Below are 16,960 nucleotides of genomic sequence, written 5' to 3'. Positions count from 1 at the left end.
GCCGAGGTCATGGAAAGCAAAGCCACTGAACTTGTGACTACAGCCAAAGACGAGGAAGATGAGGAAGGATACCTGTCACATGTGGGAGGGGCCACAGCTCCCATAACCTCAGTAGCTCAAGGAGCCGCTGCAGCAGAACCTGTCTCCTACATCCAAGACGAGACCATTCCTGGCTACTCCGAGACAGAACAGACCATCTCTGATGAGGAGATTCACGAGGAGGCAGAGGACAGGATACCACACCTCCAGTATGATGTTGGTGCCTATGATGTCTCCGTTCCAGATCAGACAGGCTCGTTTGTAAACATCCACGGCATGAGGGAGATGCAAGCTGCAGCTATGTCAGATAAAGGTTTTATACCAGGTGTACAGGAGCAAGTATCGGTGTTCACCAACATCATTGCTGCACCTTTGGCAGAAGAAGAGCACGTGTCCTCTGCTACATCTATCACAGAGTATGACAAACTGTCCTCCTTCCCCACCTCTATTGCTGAAGATCAGTCTGTGGCATCTGTCACAGCACCTCAGACTGAAGAAACAGGCAAAAGCTCTTTGGGTATGGATACTGTAAACAGTGTTCCCCTGTCAACCCCAACTGAGGCCACCCACGGCAAAGAGTACCCACACTCTGCGGGGACCATCTCACCATCTTCCTCTTTAGAGGATGACAAGTGCTTCAAGTCTCCATCTGATGACTTGCAGCCTGCTGTCGCTGAAGTGAAGACAGGGGCCAAGGTTCCTGATGCTCATGAAGAAGAGGAGGAAGAAGAAGAAGAGGAAGATGAAGACCAAACTCCTAATGTTGACATTTCACTTGAAAAACTCCAAGAGGGCTATGCTTCACCCCAAATATTTCAGGATAAAGAGAAAGATATTGAAAAGCTTGCTGGCTCAGTGTCTCCAGTTTCAACATCTATCCAGGATACCAAACCGCTCCACCCACCTGTTGAAGAGGAGCATATAGATACAGCTGCACCAAAAGATATCTCATCTGTTGTGCCCACCAAACCTTTTGGATCAGACTCAATAACTTCAGAGAGTGAAGAGCGTTGCTTCAGTCCGGATGATAGCACTGTGAAAATGGCCTCCCCTACACAGTCTGGACCTCCTAGTGCAGCCCATTCTCCACTTCGTCAGTCACCAGTGGAAGAGAAGATGAAGGGCTTCCCTGAATTGGAGCCACAAAAACAAGAGGAGGTCCCTGATGTCGTCACCAAAGCCGAAGACAAAGATAAAAAGAAAGATGAAGCAGAAATAGAGAGTAAAACACAGAAAGATGTTGACGAACAGAAAGATCAGCATGAGGTAGAAGCTTCAACATCATTGGATAAACAATTTGAGAAGGACATAAAAGAGGTTCCACTGATGAAAGAGCCAGAAAAAGACACTTCACCTGTGCCAAAAGATGAAGATGAACAAAAAGAGACAATGCCTCTTGCTGCTGCACCTGTAACGGGAAAAGTTGAAACACCCATGTTAGGGAAGGATTCTCTCACCGAGGACATTTCTAGTGAGAGAGTATTATCTGGACACAGTGATGAAGAAGTTGATGATGGCCGTCAAGAGAAAGAACCCAAAGTGCCTGAGAGGGAAAGTCGTTTCCTGGATGACGATGATGACAAGGGAGATGATGATGAGGATCATGATGATAAATCTGTAGTTAAAGCCGTCAAGGAGGAAGAGGAAAAAGAGGCAGCAAAGGATGGCACTTCGGATGTCAAACAAATCAAGGATGAGCAGAAAGATACCACACAGGATAATGCTTCTGATGTAAAACCCATCAAGGATGAGAAGACTGAGAAAGAGGCAGAAAAGGATGGAACCTCTGATATTAAGCCCGTCAAAGAAGAGCAAAAGGAAAAAGAGACAGAAAAGGAAGATACTTCTGATATTAAACTCACTAAAGATGAGCAAAAAGAGATTGAAAAAGACCATACCCCTGATATCCAGCTTATCAAAGGAGAAGAGAAGGATATTTCTGATGTCAAACAAATCAAGGATGAGAAGAAGCAGGAAGATACCACACAAGATGATGGTTTTGATGTCAAACCCAAAGATGACATGAAGGAGAAAGAGATGAAAAAGGATGATGTGTCTGATATTAAAGAGGAAGAGAAGAAGAAAGAGACAGAAAAGGATGATACTTTTGATATTGGAGGTATCAAGGATGAGGAGAAGGAGATTGAAAAGGACCATACAACTGATATCAAACCCATTAAAGATGAAGTGGAGAAAGAGGCAAAGAAGGATGATCTGCCCATTATTAAGCCCATTAAAGAGGAGGAGAAGAAAGAGGAGAAGAAAAAGGAGACAGAAAAGGATGAAACCTCTGATATCAAACTCATGAAAGATCAGGAGGAGGAAAAGGAGATAGAAAAGGATGATACGTCTGGTACCAAGCCCATCAAGGATGAGCAGGAGAAAGAGAAAGAGATGGATGATACCTCTATTGCTAAACCCACCAAAGAAAAACCCACCATGGAAGAAGAAAAGGAGCAAGAGACGAGTAAAGATGCTATCTCTACTATCACACTTACCAAGGTGGAGGAAAAGGATATAATGATGAGTAAAGATGAGATTTCCACTGTCAAACCAACCATGGAAGAAGAAAAGGAGGAAAAGACAAGTAAAGATGATACTTCTGGTACCAAGGTAGAGGAGGATATAACGACAAGTAAGGAAGACACTTCTACTGTCAAACCAACCATAGGAGACGAAAAGGAGCAAGAGGCAAGTAAAGATGATATTTCTGCTATCAAACTTACATGCAAGGAAGATACTTCTTCTGTCACACCAACCAAGGTAGAGGCAAAAGAGACATTTACGGATGATACTTCTGCCGTGAAACCAGTCATGGACGTAGAAAAGGAGCAAGATGTCAGTTCTGCTGTCAAACTTACCAAGGAAGACGAAATTAGCACTAAGGATGATACTTTTGCTGCTAAACCCACCATGCAAGAAGAAAGTAAAGATTATATTTGTGTTGTCAAATCAACAATAGAAGAGGGAAAGGAGAAAGCAGGGAGTGAGGAGGATACTTTAACTGTCAAACCATCCAAGGAAGAGGAAGTGACAGTTCAGGATCATAGTGCTGCTGTCGAATCCATCAAGGAGGAAAAAGATACAATAATAACAAGCAAGGATGATATTTCTGATGTCAAACCCATCGAGGAGGAGAGCAAAGCCATTTCTGGTCTAAAACTCATCACAGACGAAGAGAAGAAGGTAGAGTTGGATGAAGTTACAACATCTGATGTAAAACCCCTCAAGGAGGAGAAGGAGGAGGAGAAAGAGACAGCAAAAGATGACACTACTGTTATTAAACACATCAAGGATGAAGAAGAGGAAATGCAAAAAGAGATAGAAAAGAGTGATATTTCCACCAAGGAGCAGAAGGAAAAAGAGACAGTAAAAGATAGCACTTCTCCTATCAAAGCTATGGAGGATGAAGAGAAAGAGGACAAAGAGGTGCAAAAAAGTGATATTTCTGATATTAAACAGATAAAGGTGCAGGAGGCTAAAGAGTTGGAAAAGGGTGACACCACTGACTATACATTAAGCACAGATGAAAAGAAAGATAAAGAGATTGAAATGGATGTCAAGAAAAAAGAAAAAGAAACAGATGATGACTCTGTCCATGTTGAGCATACCAAGGAGGCGAAAGAGCATAAAGTCGAAACTATCAAGGATGAGATGGAAGATAAAGTCAAACAGGACAGTTATGAACCTGAATCAATCAAAGAGGTGGAGAAGGGAGAGCCTAAAGATGGTGTATGTGGTGCAGAGTCTGTTTTAAGAGAGGAGACGGAGAAGGAGGTGTGCGCTCCAACATATAGCACCAAAGAAGAGGAAAAAGGGACAGAAGATTATCCTTTTAAGCCTGAAACCAAGACAGATGATAAAAAAGAAGTAGATATTCCTGTGGCTGAGCCCTTGAAAGAGGAGAAGACTGAAAAGGATCATATTTGTGAGGCCGGTGCTGCTAAGGATATAGATGAAGACACTTCTGATGGTAAGCTTATGGAAGTACAGAAAGTGCAGCAAAGCCTTGAAGATACTTCTGCAATTGTATCAAGTGAAGACAAGAAAAAACTGGAAGAGGACATTAGTGTAGCTCTCCACCACGCCGAGGAGGAGAAGAAAGAACAAGGTAAGGATAAAGAGGCAAAGGTTATCACCAGTCAAGAAGAGAAGATTGAGAAAGAAAAAGATGACACCCATGTTGCTGAATTGACTAAAGAACAGAAGATGGAGAAAGAACAAGAAAAAGAATACACTTATGAGACTGAAGATATCAAAGATGAAAAGATAAAGAAAGAGGAGGATGAAAAGTATGAAGGTGAAACTGCTAAAGAAAAACTGCTTAAAGAAAAGGATATTGTTGATATAAAGACAGATGAGACGACTGAGAAAGAAAAGTATGAAGATGTAGACCACACCAAAGAGGAGAAATGGGAGAGAGAGGAATTACAAGAGAAAGACCTGGACAAAGCCATCAAACAAACTGCACAAACAGTATTAGGAGAACCAGCGATGGCATCTAAGTCAGATTACAAGCCCGCATTTCTGGTTCAGTCCTCTGATGAAGACAGGGAAGAAGAAGAGGAGGAGGACATATGTATGGGAGGAGCAGGCTCCAGACCTTTGTCAGTGGAGCCTAGAAAATCAGAACATGACATCACCTCTGCAGGCCTTCTCTCATCTCAGCCTTCACAGAAGGTGCCTAGTGATCAAACTAAAGAGCTTACAACTGAAAAGACCACAGTGACCATACCTACGCTTACAATGCAGGAGCCCTCTCTTGATGAAGACATCAAAGAGTTGGGAAAAGAAGAATACAGACTTTTACCTGAAGCAGACAAGACTGTTACGACAACTGAAACCACGTCTGCACCGCTTGCCATGCCAGAGCCATCCTTTACTATTGCTACATCAAAGGAGGAGCCAACCTCTAGTGGAGTTATTTCTAAAGAAGAACCAGCTCCTGATATCCCTATCTCTAAAGAGGAACCAATGTCAGACTCCGTTGATAAAAGGCATACGTTATCAACATTATCAAGCACTGACAGTCAACCCATGAGTTGCACGCTTTCAAGCACTGAGAGCCAATCCAGTGTGGAGGAAACGCCCCAACTAGAGAAACAGATACCAGCTCAGACAAGCTCAGCACTTACTCTTGAAGAAAAGACGAAGCAGGATGAGAAACCAGGCAAGGAAGCAGAGAGGGAGATGGAAGGAGAACGAGAGGTGGCTTCTCCAGGATTATCACAACCTTGTTCATATTTTACGTTGGATAAAGATTCTGAGAACATTTCTGGCCATGCTGATGCTGTAAAATCAGACAGTGCAAAAGTGGAGGGTGTTGACAAAATGCCCTCAGAGAAAGAGATGGCCAGTGGAAGCCAACAAGAGGAAAAGCAAAGCTTAGGCGCATCCAAGTATGAGCCATATGAAAAGCCTATCCCAAAAGATCATGATTCAGACTCCAGAGAAGAAAGTGAGGTTTCCCTAGGTTTTGATCATGCCTCTGACATTGGCATTGATGATAACCGGAGAGCTAGCCAGACAGAGTCTGGTGGAGCCATGTTCCTCCTGGATGATCAATACAAAGAAGAGCCACTGTCCTTCAGTAGAGTTGACTACAGCCCAGTGTCTCTTACAGAGAGTGAAAGAAGCAGCCATCACAGTCAAAGTGCCTCCCCTAAATTTGAAGATAGAGAGAAAGGCCAAGAGGAAGAGAGTGAGAGAGAAGGAAGACCAGATACACCTTATGTTGAAAAGAGCTTTACATCCATAGATGTGCAAGACAACAAAATGGCCCAAGCTGCTGAGTCCTGTTCTTATGCCTTCAGTCTCAAAGAGGACAAACCTGAAAAATCAGAGAAAGAGAAAGAGGATATGAAGGGGAGCGCTTCATCAGCCCCTCAAACAGGGGCTGCAGGAGAGGATGTTACAGATAAGGTTTCTACCAGTATAGATATCCATGCATCAGACATATCATTAAGACAGGAAACACCCTCTCCTTCATGGAGCCAATCAGACCTTGGCACCCAAGCCTCAACTACTTCCATGCCTTTTGGAGACTTCACAGAGAAGAAAACCACAGAGAAAGAGAAGGACAAATCTTCTGCTGAGTCAGTGAAAGACAAGATGGAAACATCTGATACCGAAAGAGAGGGATCTCCCTCTGGTCGGTACTCACCAGCGGAGAAAGACATTTTACCACAGCATGCTTCACCTTGTGAGAAAGAGGAAACGGCCAGTGATTCAACGGCTGCCCCTGCTGCCACACTTTCAGGACATCAAATAGATGACAATGTCCTTGCATCTGACAATAGTCAAATTAGCAGCTCTGTCACTTGTAAATCTATGCTAGACTTTCCAGAAAGAAAAGATAGCATGGTAGATAAAAGGTTACTTGTTGAGGGGGAAGATTTTAATGATGATGAGGAAGAAGATGAAGATGAGGATGAGGAAGAGGAGGAGGAAGAAGAAGAGGAGGTCAGTGATGTGGATATGGAGAAAGGTGCTAGAGAGCAATCCGAAAAAGAAATGTGCAGACGTAGCTCTGATGATACTACCACCGCTAGGTTAACAGAGACAGAGGACTCAAATAAAAAAACTCAGTCGCCTGAATCAAGCCCTCTTAAAGAAGAAAAAATCTCTAGACCTACAGCTGATGATGCATCCACTTCCAAAGTCATTGAGACAGATAAGCAGGGCTTGGATGAAAAATCTCCATCTCCTGAAACAAAGCCTCCCAAAAAGGAGGATACTTATGAAGCTACAGCTGATGAAAGAACCACATCCAAACTTCCTGAGACAAAGAGTGAAGATGTCGACAAAAAGATGCCATCACCAGAACCAAGTCCTCTAAAAATGGATGAAATCTGTATATCTACAGATGCCACCACTTCTAAACTTTCTGAAACAAAAATAGGGGATATAGACAAAATGGCTCTGTCACCTGAACCTGAAAGTCCTCTCAAAATGGATGAAATCTGTTTAACTACATCCGATGGTACCACTTCCCCAAAGCTTCCTGAAACAAAGAAAGTGGAAGACACAGACATTAAGCATTTGTCACCTGAACCAACTGAACCCACCCCTCTGAAAAAGTTGTCGTCTTCTGAGGATGCCGCCTGCTCTGAAGTGCTTAAGTCGAAAGAAGATGAACACAAAGTGTCTCTATCACCAGAACCAAGCTTTTTGACAAAAGAAGAACCAATGGCCACAAGCAGCTTGACAAGCAGCCCTCCAGACCATGCAGAGTCTTTGTCCAAGCCTACAGCTAGTGCCTCCCAGCTGCTAACAGGCAGCTATGCCGATATCGGACAGAGCGGATCTGGAGAATATCCCTCAGAGTCATCTGAGCATTCTTACAGTGAGGACAGTCTAGTAGAGAAGAAAGAAGAAACCCTGGTGCTCTCAGACATCTCCCAACTATCCAAGTTAAGTGATGATAAATGTTACAGACAAGGAGACACTGAAGTAGAAAGGCTGACGCTAAGTCCAGATGAGAGGCAAACCCCAGATATCACTACAAAACGTGAGGAAGCTGCCTCATCACCTTGCACATACACCACCATGACATACTCTTCCTTGACATACTCCTCTGTATCACACAGTTACTCTTCATCAGCCTCAGCTCCTATCCCAGCTCCTGTCCCTTCTAGCCAACAGCTTGGAGAGGAAGTAGAAACTTTCATGTCAAGCTCTAGTCTTAGGCGGGACTCTGAGGTACCTTTGGTCAAAGACAAGCCACCTTCTGTTTTAGAGTCTACAAGCTCAAGCTCTGGAGGGCTTCAGACAGATGAGTACATGGAAGTGACTACAAAACCTGCAACAACTGCTTCTAGTCTGTCAGAAGTGTCTTTACCTAGTCAGTTTGAGACCAAACTACCATCTCCAGTCTTGTCTGCCACTGCCAAAGAGATTGTGGAACATGATGGTTCTACAATCCCTGAAATGGACAAGAAGCAGAGCTCTGATAGTTTTTATGCACTAGAAACTACGCTTACGACTTCAGTTGCAGCACCATTTCTACAAAGTACCCAACCAGTAAAGCCAACAGAGAGTTTATCCACATCAGGGGCTCTCTTTGAGGTCTCTCCCCTGCAAAGGGCTGACTCCTCTGACAGAGGGTCCCAAGGGTCAGCACAAAACAAGGAGGAGTCCGATACATGTGACATGGAGGACAGTACCCTACCATGTCGTATTGAATGTCAAAACATCACAGTGGCTGAGCAAAAAGAGACAGTTTCAGAGTCATATGTAGTAGAAAGCACCATACACTCTACAGAGACAAAGACAGTTACTATAACCTCTACTACTATGGTATCTCAGCCTGAAGTGGTGACAAAAACAACACAGCAGACAACCTCTGCTACCCCATTGTGTGTTAGCCCTAAAGACGTTCTCAGTGGATCTACCAAAACCTCATGTGCCATAACAGACCTGTCCAAAACAGAGGAGGAAAAAGAGACAAAGGAGGAAAGGCTAGAGTTTAAGGAGGAAAAGAAAGATGGGGAGATTAAACTTCTGAAGGAGGACGCCAAGGTTTCAGAACCTAAGCAAAAAGAACCAACAGAAAGAGATGAAAAGACAGAGGTTGTTAAAGAAGACATTGAAGTCAAGGGGAAAATAGAGGAAAAGAAATTGGAGGAAGAGACATGTAAAGACAGCAAAGGAGAGGAGAAGAAAGCTACAGCTGATCCAAAGACGAGTGAAAGAGTAGAAACTGGGAAGGAGGGAGAGGCAGAAAGAGTAGAGGAGAAAATGTTGGAGAAGCCACCAGACAGAATGGAGGTAAGGAGAAAGAGTAGCATATCCGATTGGGAACTCCTACAGAGGCCTGAAGGCTGCCCAAGTGCCCCTCCTCCAGGTTATGGTGATGATGATGATGATGAGGAAGATGAGGAAGCAATGGAAGCAATGGAATGGATGACCACTGTCCACGGTACCTCTCTATCCTCCACAAAAGATACCTACCAAACAGATGCATCTAGCAAAGCAGATGGACAGTCTGAACGCCCCTCTGACTTGTACACAGGAGCCACCTCCTCCTCTTTCTCCCCTCCAGGATACTCCTCTTGTGAATATAAACATCGCAAAGGAGAACTTTCTCCATCCTTCATCAACCCCAGCCCCCATCAGCTCTCCAGTGATGAGGGTGAGGAGGAGGGACATAGTGACCACTCCCGGGAAGGGGATGAGGACGATCGTGAGCAACACTCTGTGAAAAGGAGGTCACACAAGCAGAGGCATCACCATACTCAGAGTCAACATGGAGATGCCGGACAGGGGCCACAGCAGTTGCCTGGTGCCATGTCATCTGGGCTGGCTGTGACATTAGCTGGAGAAGAGACACCACCAACATCAGCAAGCGAATCGTTGCCTTCGCAGTCAGATTCTGACGTCCCTCCAGAAACTGAGGAGTGCCCATCCATAACAGCCGAAGGAAATTTGGACTCAGATGAAGATGCTGAACATCTGCCGGTGGACAAACTATCTGCTTCTGGAGCTGGTGGGGGCCACCATCCCTCATCACCTCGGTCAACCCAGAAGACTCACGACCCTCTTCCCACCCCAATGAAGGACCCTCTTCCCCACCCTCCACATCCGGACGTCTGTATGGTAGACCCTGAGGCTCTTCTCAATGACCATAGCAGCACAGAGAAACCTCTCAAGAAGGAGCACAAGACCACCAAGGCCCTCAGAAAGGGCAAACCCAAATCAGCTTCCCCTGCTCGGAAGGGGGAAGTCAGGAAGAGATCCTCCACTCCAGTGAAGCAGACCTCTAAGGACTCTGCCTCACCCCGTTCAGCCTCTCTGAAGAGGAAGGACACGGAGAGAAGCTCCAGGCTGATCAAGATGTCTGAGACCCAAGGATCTAGGAGTGAGATCCACAACCCTGGGAAAGGCTTGGTCAATGGTATCAAAAGCAGTTCAGGTGCGTTAATATCTTGAGACTTTTCTATGTCCTATTGTGATACTATATTTATATACTTCCTACATATGACAATAACATATTTTTAAATGCTATGGGCTTCTTTAAACTGTCCTTACATCAGATTACATCAAATCTAAAAGTATAATTTGCTCATTGGAAAAGATATTATCCAATTAAGTCACCTTCTTAGACACTAACACTGGTTTATATCCTGGTTCTGTTCCAGGTAACAACTCTCAGAAAACTAGTTCAGCCGTTCCCCCTGGGCCACCCATCTATGTGGACCTGGCCTATGTGCCCAACCACTGCAGTGCCAAGAACGTGGACCAGGAGTTCTTCAAAAGAGTGCGGGCTTCTTACTACGTGGTGAGCGGGAACGACCCGGGCAGTGGAGAGCCCAGCCGCGGAGTCTTGGATGCCCTGTTGGAGGGCAAAGCTCAATGGGGCTCCAATTTACAGGTAGTTCCTTAGCTCTCCACCTGTCTTTGCCACCATTTCTCATATTTTCTGCATGCAAATGTGTTGTCATGCTCTCCACGTTTGTGTCGTCAGTATACATATACAGAGAAGAAGAATAACTAGAAAATGTCATGTGTGGGGTACACACTCATACACTCAGTTTATTATGTACACATCTCTGTTAATGCAAGCAGCTCGCTCCTTCAGGCAGCGAGTGTAAATGAAGCATATAAAGAGTGGGTTTATAGGTTAAGTTGCTGTTTCACTAAATGTTATAATGGGCAAGATGCGTGAATTAAATTACTTTGACCTCCTGAGATTTTCGTGCACTACAGTCTCTAGAGTTTACCGAGAATGGTGTGATAAACAAAACATCCAGTCAGCTGCAGGCAACTGCAGGCGAAAATGCCTCGTTGTTGAGAGAGGTCAGAGGAGAATGGCAACAAGTAAAAGCTTACAGGCGAGCCACAAATATACAGATACCAGCTCAGTACAACAGGGCATCTCAGAACACATCTAATTGAACCTTGAATTGGATCATGGGATACAGCAGCAGAAAACCACGCCGCCTTCCACTCCTGGAAATACTTTGCCTGCTCCAATGAATCCTGGTTACTTTTTGCTGGTTACTTGCTGCCACCCTGCCAACATGCTGATGGCAGCATGAGAATTTGTCCAGGTACATCCCTTCATAGCCACAGTATAACCTTTGTCAAACGGATACTTCCAGCAGGCTAATGCACCGTGTCAGAAAGCATGCATCATCTCAAGATGCTTTCATGAAGTATAGAACAATAATAGAACACCTTTGGGATGAGGTGGAACTTGATGGTCCGCCAAAAAATCTGCAGGAGCTATTGGTAGTGATTTAGCTGTGCCCCAAAAGTACCCAGATGGGCCTTATGTATCTGTAATTTAATTCTTGTGTCAGTTACAAGCTCTCTGCTCATTCACCTTATTCACTCATCCAAAACCTTTGTAAATTCAAACCAGTTGTCATTGACAGCTGTTTGAAAAGGAGTTTTACAACATCTGCCAATGTGTCCTACAAGGGACATTGTGATCAATTTTTTTATGACTCAACCAGCTGTGGCATTTACCGTTCCATAATGGTGACTTTATGCACACTGATTTCCATGTCTGCCACTTGAAACTTGGGCAAGACTTGGTTACCATAAAATTTCTGTAAATCTTTCTGTCTCCACCCATTCCCTTTTCTATTTCACTCCCTACCTAACCCTCTCCCCTCCCATTTCTTTCTCTGCTCGTTTCAGGTGACTCTGATCCCCACCCACGACACGGAGGTGACCAGGGACTGGTATCAGCAGACCCACGAGAAGCAGCAAGATCTCAACATCATGGTGCTGGCCTCCAGCAGCACCGTAGTCATGCAGGACGAGTCCTTCCCTGCCTGCAAGATAGAGTTCTGAGCTTCATAAGCCCTGCTGTGCTTTCTCCCTCCCATCCTCCCCCTCCCTGTCATCTGTTCACACCGGAGGTACAGCGAGGGCGTGCGGTACTCTCGGCTGCTTCAAAGCTTCTCGCTCTCTCATGATACCGGTCTCCATTGCATTTGCTGCAGTCCTCAATATACTAGATTCTGTTAGCTGAAATCAAAGACAAAACATGGGGTTAGTGTTTGTGTGACAGTGGGGTTGTCATGAAAATAAGACCATAATTTTGTGTTTGCCTTCTGAACTCAGTTGTACAAGTCACATTATGGCTTGGACACAGTCAGAGAAATCTGGTTTTTCCCAAATGTCTGCCCTAACACATTTCTTATACTAGCACTAATAATTGTGGCAAAAATTGGATGAGTGTGTGTCATGTAGAGACAACACTTTCTCTTTGATAATAGACATTTTCAACAATGATATAATGACACTTAACAGCATACTTTGCCTCACATCTAACAGACAAATGGACATAATTTCCCCAAAAATGCATTAAATGCATAATGGCACAATTTGTCTTTAGCATTAGTGGGGAGTACTTGTCACACCATTGGCTCAAGGGTTGCATTCAAATTAAAATTTGGAAAAAAACTCAGAAATGAAATACTCCTTCAAAGCAAAGTGGCAAATTTTGAATCCAAAGGGCCAAAACAAGTGCCAAAACACTTTCAACATAAACCCTTGTTAGTTAACTCTCTCCAAAATATCTCCTGAATTAATCAATGATGAACTGCTTGTTGATCTTTAGATTGTATGCACAGTGTTTTAAGATGGCTAGTATTTTTTCTCTGTTTCTTAATTTGGCGGCTTTCTTTCCCATGAGCTGTAACTCACTGCACACAAAGAGACAGGATCTCATTGTGTGCTGTTCTGCCAGTGCTCACGCTACAGTAGTGTCTGGATTAACTCAATAATGACATAAATTGATGTTACGTAGAAAAGGATCATTCCTCGTCATTTGTTGTGAAGTTTTAGGAGGTGCCCGAAGTTGCCACTCTTCAAGAACTAGCATCTCTGAAATCTTTCTTCTTGGCTTTCACAGCTTAGCTGGTGCATGATGCTTGCATTTTAGCTCGGACTCTTTCCTCCAACAGTTAGAGAATTGCATAGGGTTAATCATTTGTTTAGCCAGCCTCCAAGTGGGGAATGCAGTGTAGTGTAGATAGGTTACCACACCGTTTGGCTGTGTCTATGCTCAAGTGATCGTTAATTCAGTAGGCGCCAGGCAAAGGGATGATGTTTCTACACTAACCATAACTCTGCTGGATGTAATGGTTCTTTGGATATCTTAAGTCATTGTCATGGTCTTTGTTGGTTGTATGTACTCAAGTATACATATAGGGTAAACATTTCTATATCAATATAGAGGTTATGTTAAATAAATGATATATTTTGTGATGACGCAGCAAATTATGATACTGAGGCGAATGCTGTTTGTTTGGTCTTGCATTTGAGAGGAATGTTTAAAGGATGAATTACATTTTTACCATTTCCTCCTGTTCAATTACATTACACTGTCTCCATCAATATCACTGAGAGATGGAAACGGCAGTGACCTTTTGACAAATGTAGCAATTGAAGGTTGTCCGCCCCTTGTGACTGAATGTTATGCCAATGGGAATTGCAATATACATATTTATTATCGGGGTTATTTTTCAGAAAACGAAAATCTACATGAGGTGTGTTAGGGAGAAGGCAGTTTTCATGTGCCTTTTAGGTTGTGGTACTGGGCCAGAGAGAGGGATATTTTAAGGACGTGTCAGCCATTTTGAAGAAACAGAAACCAGGGTAAATCAAAGAAACTGAATATACCACTTTGAAACAGAGGACCAACCAGTTCATACAGCACACACACGTTGCTTGTCTCATACTGTGCCCATACCCAATGTACTCACAAAATGGTTCACGTAGAGCTATTATTTACATTTTGAAAATATTGTTATCATCCAGTTAAGCTTTTATCCCATGTTCTGAAATGTCACCGAGAAAAAGTATCAAACCAATATGAATGTCTCAGAGCAAGGTATTGCACCAAATAGGAATGCACTTTTCAGAGGCGAGGGAGGAGAGTTTAGGAGTCGGATCTCTGTTTGTAGTCAGAGAAGCACAGAGAGCTAGTGTTACCATTCAAATAAACGGTCATGCTACGAAGCTGGGTAGCGCAAAAGCACTGTACATGTAAAATAATGTACAAGGTGTTCCTTGCTATTTGAGAGGGACAGCAAGAACTGCAGGAATTTATCTAATTGTAATAAAACTTAATCCCGGAATAATGTTTATTGAATGAGCATGAATGTGGTAATGAACATGATTGTACTGGACGCAGTTATGGAATGTCCTAGAAGTAGTTTTGTGTGTTTGAGTATATGATACACACTGAAGAGCTGTTTTTGTAACGCAGCGTAGTTTGTTTCCTATCGTTGTGCAGCGAGGAGTTTTCTGTGCGTTCGAGAGGTTTTCCTGCTTTGTCACATGATGTAGTGGTGAGGCTCAGTCATGCCGTTCACAGCCAGACTCAGAGTAGCTTATGTGTTCATGTTAAACTTACAGTAGGACAACATGGTAAACTAAAGTGACATGTTTTATTTTCTTCATTTATATCTGAATTATAGGAATACAGATTTACATTTGCAGTTCATGCAGATGTATACAATATCTATACCATTTTTAAAAACTGATTTCATGTTTACTTTCTCTAAATTTGCGCTGCAGAGCTAACACGATTCTGATTGCTTTCTGTTTACATTTTTCTCTCAGCAATTGTTCTATGCATTTCTGCTGTGACAGCTCATCTCATGTTGGCTGGGCGTTTGATTTCGGCAGGCTGAGTTGAGGCTAGGGATGGGCCAGGCTGGGCAGGCGGGGCGGGCTTGGATTTCCGGGAAGGACCGCGTTTGAGCCGTAGCTTGGTGCCATGTCCCGACCCACGAGGATGGATTGATAGAAAGTTCTTGCCAACCAAAAGCGGGGAGGATGCCCTGCTTGCACAGTATATCTTCAATCAATTCTTTACCTCAATCTGATTCAAAATATGGAAATGAGGAAGGCTGCAGAAGGCTCGAGTCCATCGCCGCCTTGTGCCAGCCTGGGACCAGTGCCATTTTCTTTCCCTGTAGAACTTACTCACAATGCTCCAGTACTTTATACCTCATCTTCCAAAGCCTCGCTGCGATTTACTCTGCCTGGCCCACCTTACCTTCAAATCACTGATAGATGATTCACAAGGTTGCCGCTGAATGTTATGCTTGTCCATTATCCATGTCTGCAGTGTTATGCACTGTGTAAGCCTTGATATGCATCTCATGCTTATGATGTTTCAGAGGCAGACATAGCTTTTTTTTTTTTTCCCATTGCGGGAGATTGTTTGAGTTTCCAGATGCAGGTTGTATATTAAACAGCTGGGTACGCACAAGTACACACACAAATCCTAGTTTGGAGGGACTTGATGTCCAAAGGCACACTCTGGAGTGCACATGTCCTGCGAGGGCGCTGAGAGGACAATGAAGGTTCAAAATGACTCCCTTGGAAATAACACTAGTTCACACTTTAGTGTTTGTGAATTTATAAGCAAAAAGTCCTTTCAACCCCTTTTTCAGTGCTGTTGGGATATGTATTGCACAGTGTTCAAAAAGCCAGGAAGAAGCTTTTTAATGTATGAACTGGGTTTTTGTGGACGGTGTGATATGTTGTATTGTCTTTGAACAATGTTATAAGTTGTCAGATTCCAAATACCTGGCCTTGTGAACCAAGGAGCTGAACGCTGTGAAACACTCAATACTAAACTGTATGACTATACAGAAGCTGAATGCACTAAACTGGAGATCTATTTTTCTGAATGTAGAGTTGGTACTACCTTACGAATGCTGCTGGATCAAAACAATAGACAAAAATACATTCACACACCAACAGAGCCAGAAATATATTTGAGGAAGCGCAGAAGGAGGGCAGATGCGATGCGTTCTGATTCGACAGACTGTACGTAGGTGCAGTGCCTGTCGCTTTGTTTAGGCTTCTGTCCCAAGGAGGAGAAAAGTTTGACTTTTGACATGGCAGAAAGCAAGTCAGATTCCACAACAAACATATTAACAGTAACACAGAAAAAGTACTAACTGCAGCTGCAACTTTTTCCTTTTCCTGAATATGACTTGAAACACATGCAGACTCAAAAACCTTCGATAAAATAATCAAACAAATGCTACACGTACATTTATGTACTGTACACAAATTTGTATATATATCTCTCGAAAGAATAAATCTGAAAGATGTAATCCTTCTTGTGATACGTTTTCATGTTAGCTGATTTTATCGACAGTATGATCAAAACTGCTACGCCTTGAACCAAGAAAACTACACAAAATGCTGACAAGATACAGAATGACAAAGTGCATCTTTCAGTTCAGTTCCATCACCATACTTGCATTAAAAAGAAGAAATCATTTGACCACAATACAGTGTCATCTGTCCATCTAATCTTTCTGCATGTGATTTATTTAGTTATAATCCTGAATGTAATCGTTTAACATGGAAATAATAATAAAAAACAAGCTATTTTAAAGAGGTATATTTGAAAAAAGCTAATTGTCTTAACTGGTACTGAAATGACCTAATATAATACTGGGCTGTGCTTTTATTGTTTGCCCTATTAACATGTTGTTAAGAAGACGCTGTACTACTTGTAGTTCTGTTTGATTCTTATTTTGGCATTGTATTAATCTTAGTTATGTTTTTCTTCTTCAGCGCAATATTCGGTATCTCTCTCTGTCTCTCTTTAAATCTAACTTGTAAAACTAGAACTACTGCAGATTCATTGTAAAAGGGAAACAGCCTGGTGATCATCAATTAAAGTACATTGAAATCTAAATGTGTCTCCTGCGTGTTGTTTGTGCCTCCCTCCCTTCTAAGGTTATTTTATATATCAACAGTGTCAGAGAGTAATTGATTACATCCAACAGGATTACAGTAATATGATGACATGAAATTGTAACTGTAGTCTGTAATCTTCTACACATACTGAGAAAAGACAGTAATCAGATTATATGATTTTGAAAGAAAAATAATGCTGCTTGACATGTATGAAAGACATTTTCTTTGTGAG

General features: G+C 43.0%; 1 protein-coding gene across 1 annotated transcript in view; it reads left to right on the top strand.

The window, feature by feature from the left end:
- The window catches only part of map1ab (microtubule-associated protein 1Ab), a 67,565-nt gene extending 55,724 nt beyond the window's left edge, over positions 1-11,841 (top strand). Inside the window, exons 6-8 of the mRNA XM_071528536.1 lie at positions 55-9,952; positions 10,179-10,411; positions 11,686-11,841. Of these exons, the coding sequence (XP_071384637.1) occupies positions 55-9,952; positions 10,179-10,411; positions 11,686-11,841 (10,287 nt within the window). The remainder of the gene's footprint in view (positions 1-54; positions 9,953-10,178; positions 10,412-11,685) is intronic.
- The last annotated feature ends 5,119 nt before the right edge of the window (positions 11,842-16,960 follow it).

The sequence above is a fragment of the Centroberyx affinis genome, unplaced genomic scaffold (assembly GCF_046629955.1).
Source record: "Centroberyx affinis isolate AG114_WGS23_722 - 3 ecotype Tasmania unplaced genomic scaffold, CSIRO-AGI_Caff_v1 ptg001685l_1, whole genome shotgun sequence".
NCBI lineage: Eukaryota > Metazoa > Chordata > Actinopteri > Beryciformes > Berycidae > Centroberyx > Centroberyx affinis.
This window is presented reverse-complemented; position numbering and strand designations above follow the sequence as displayed.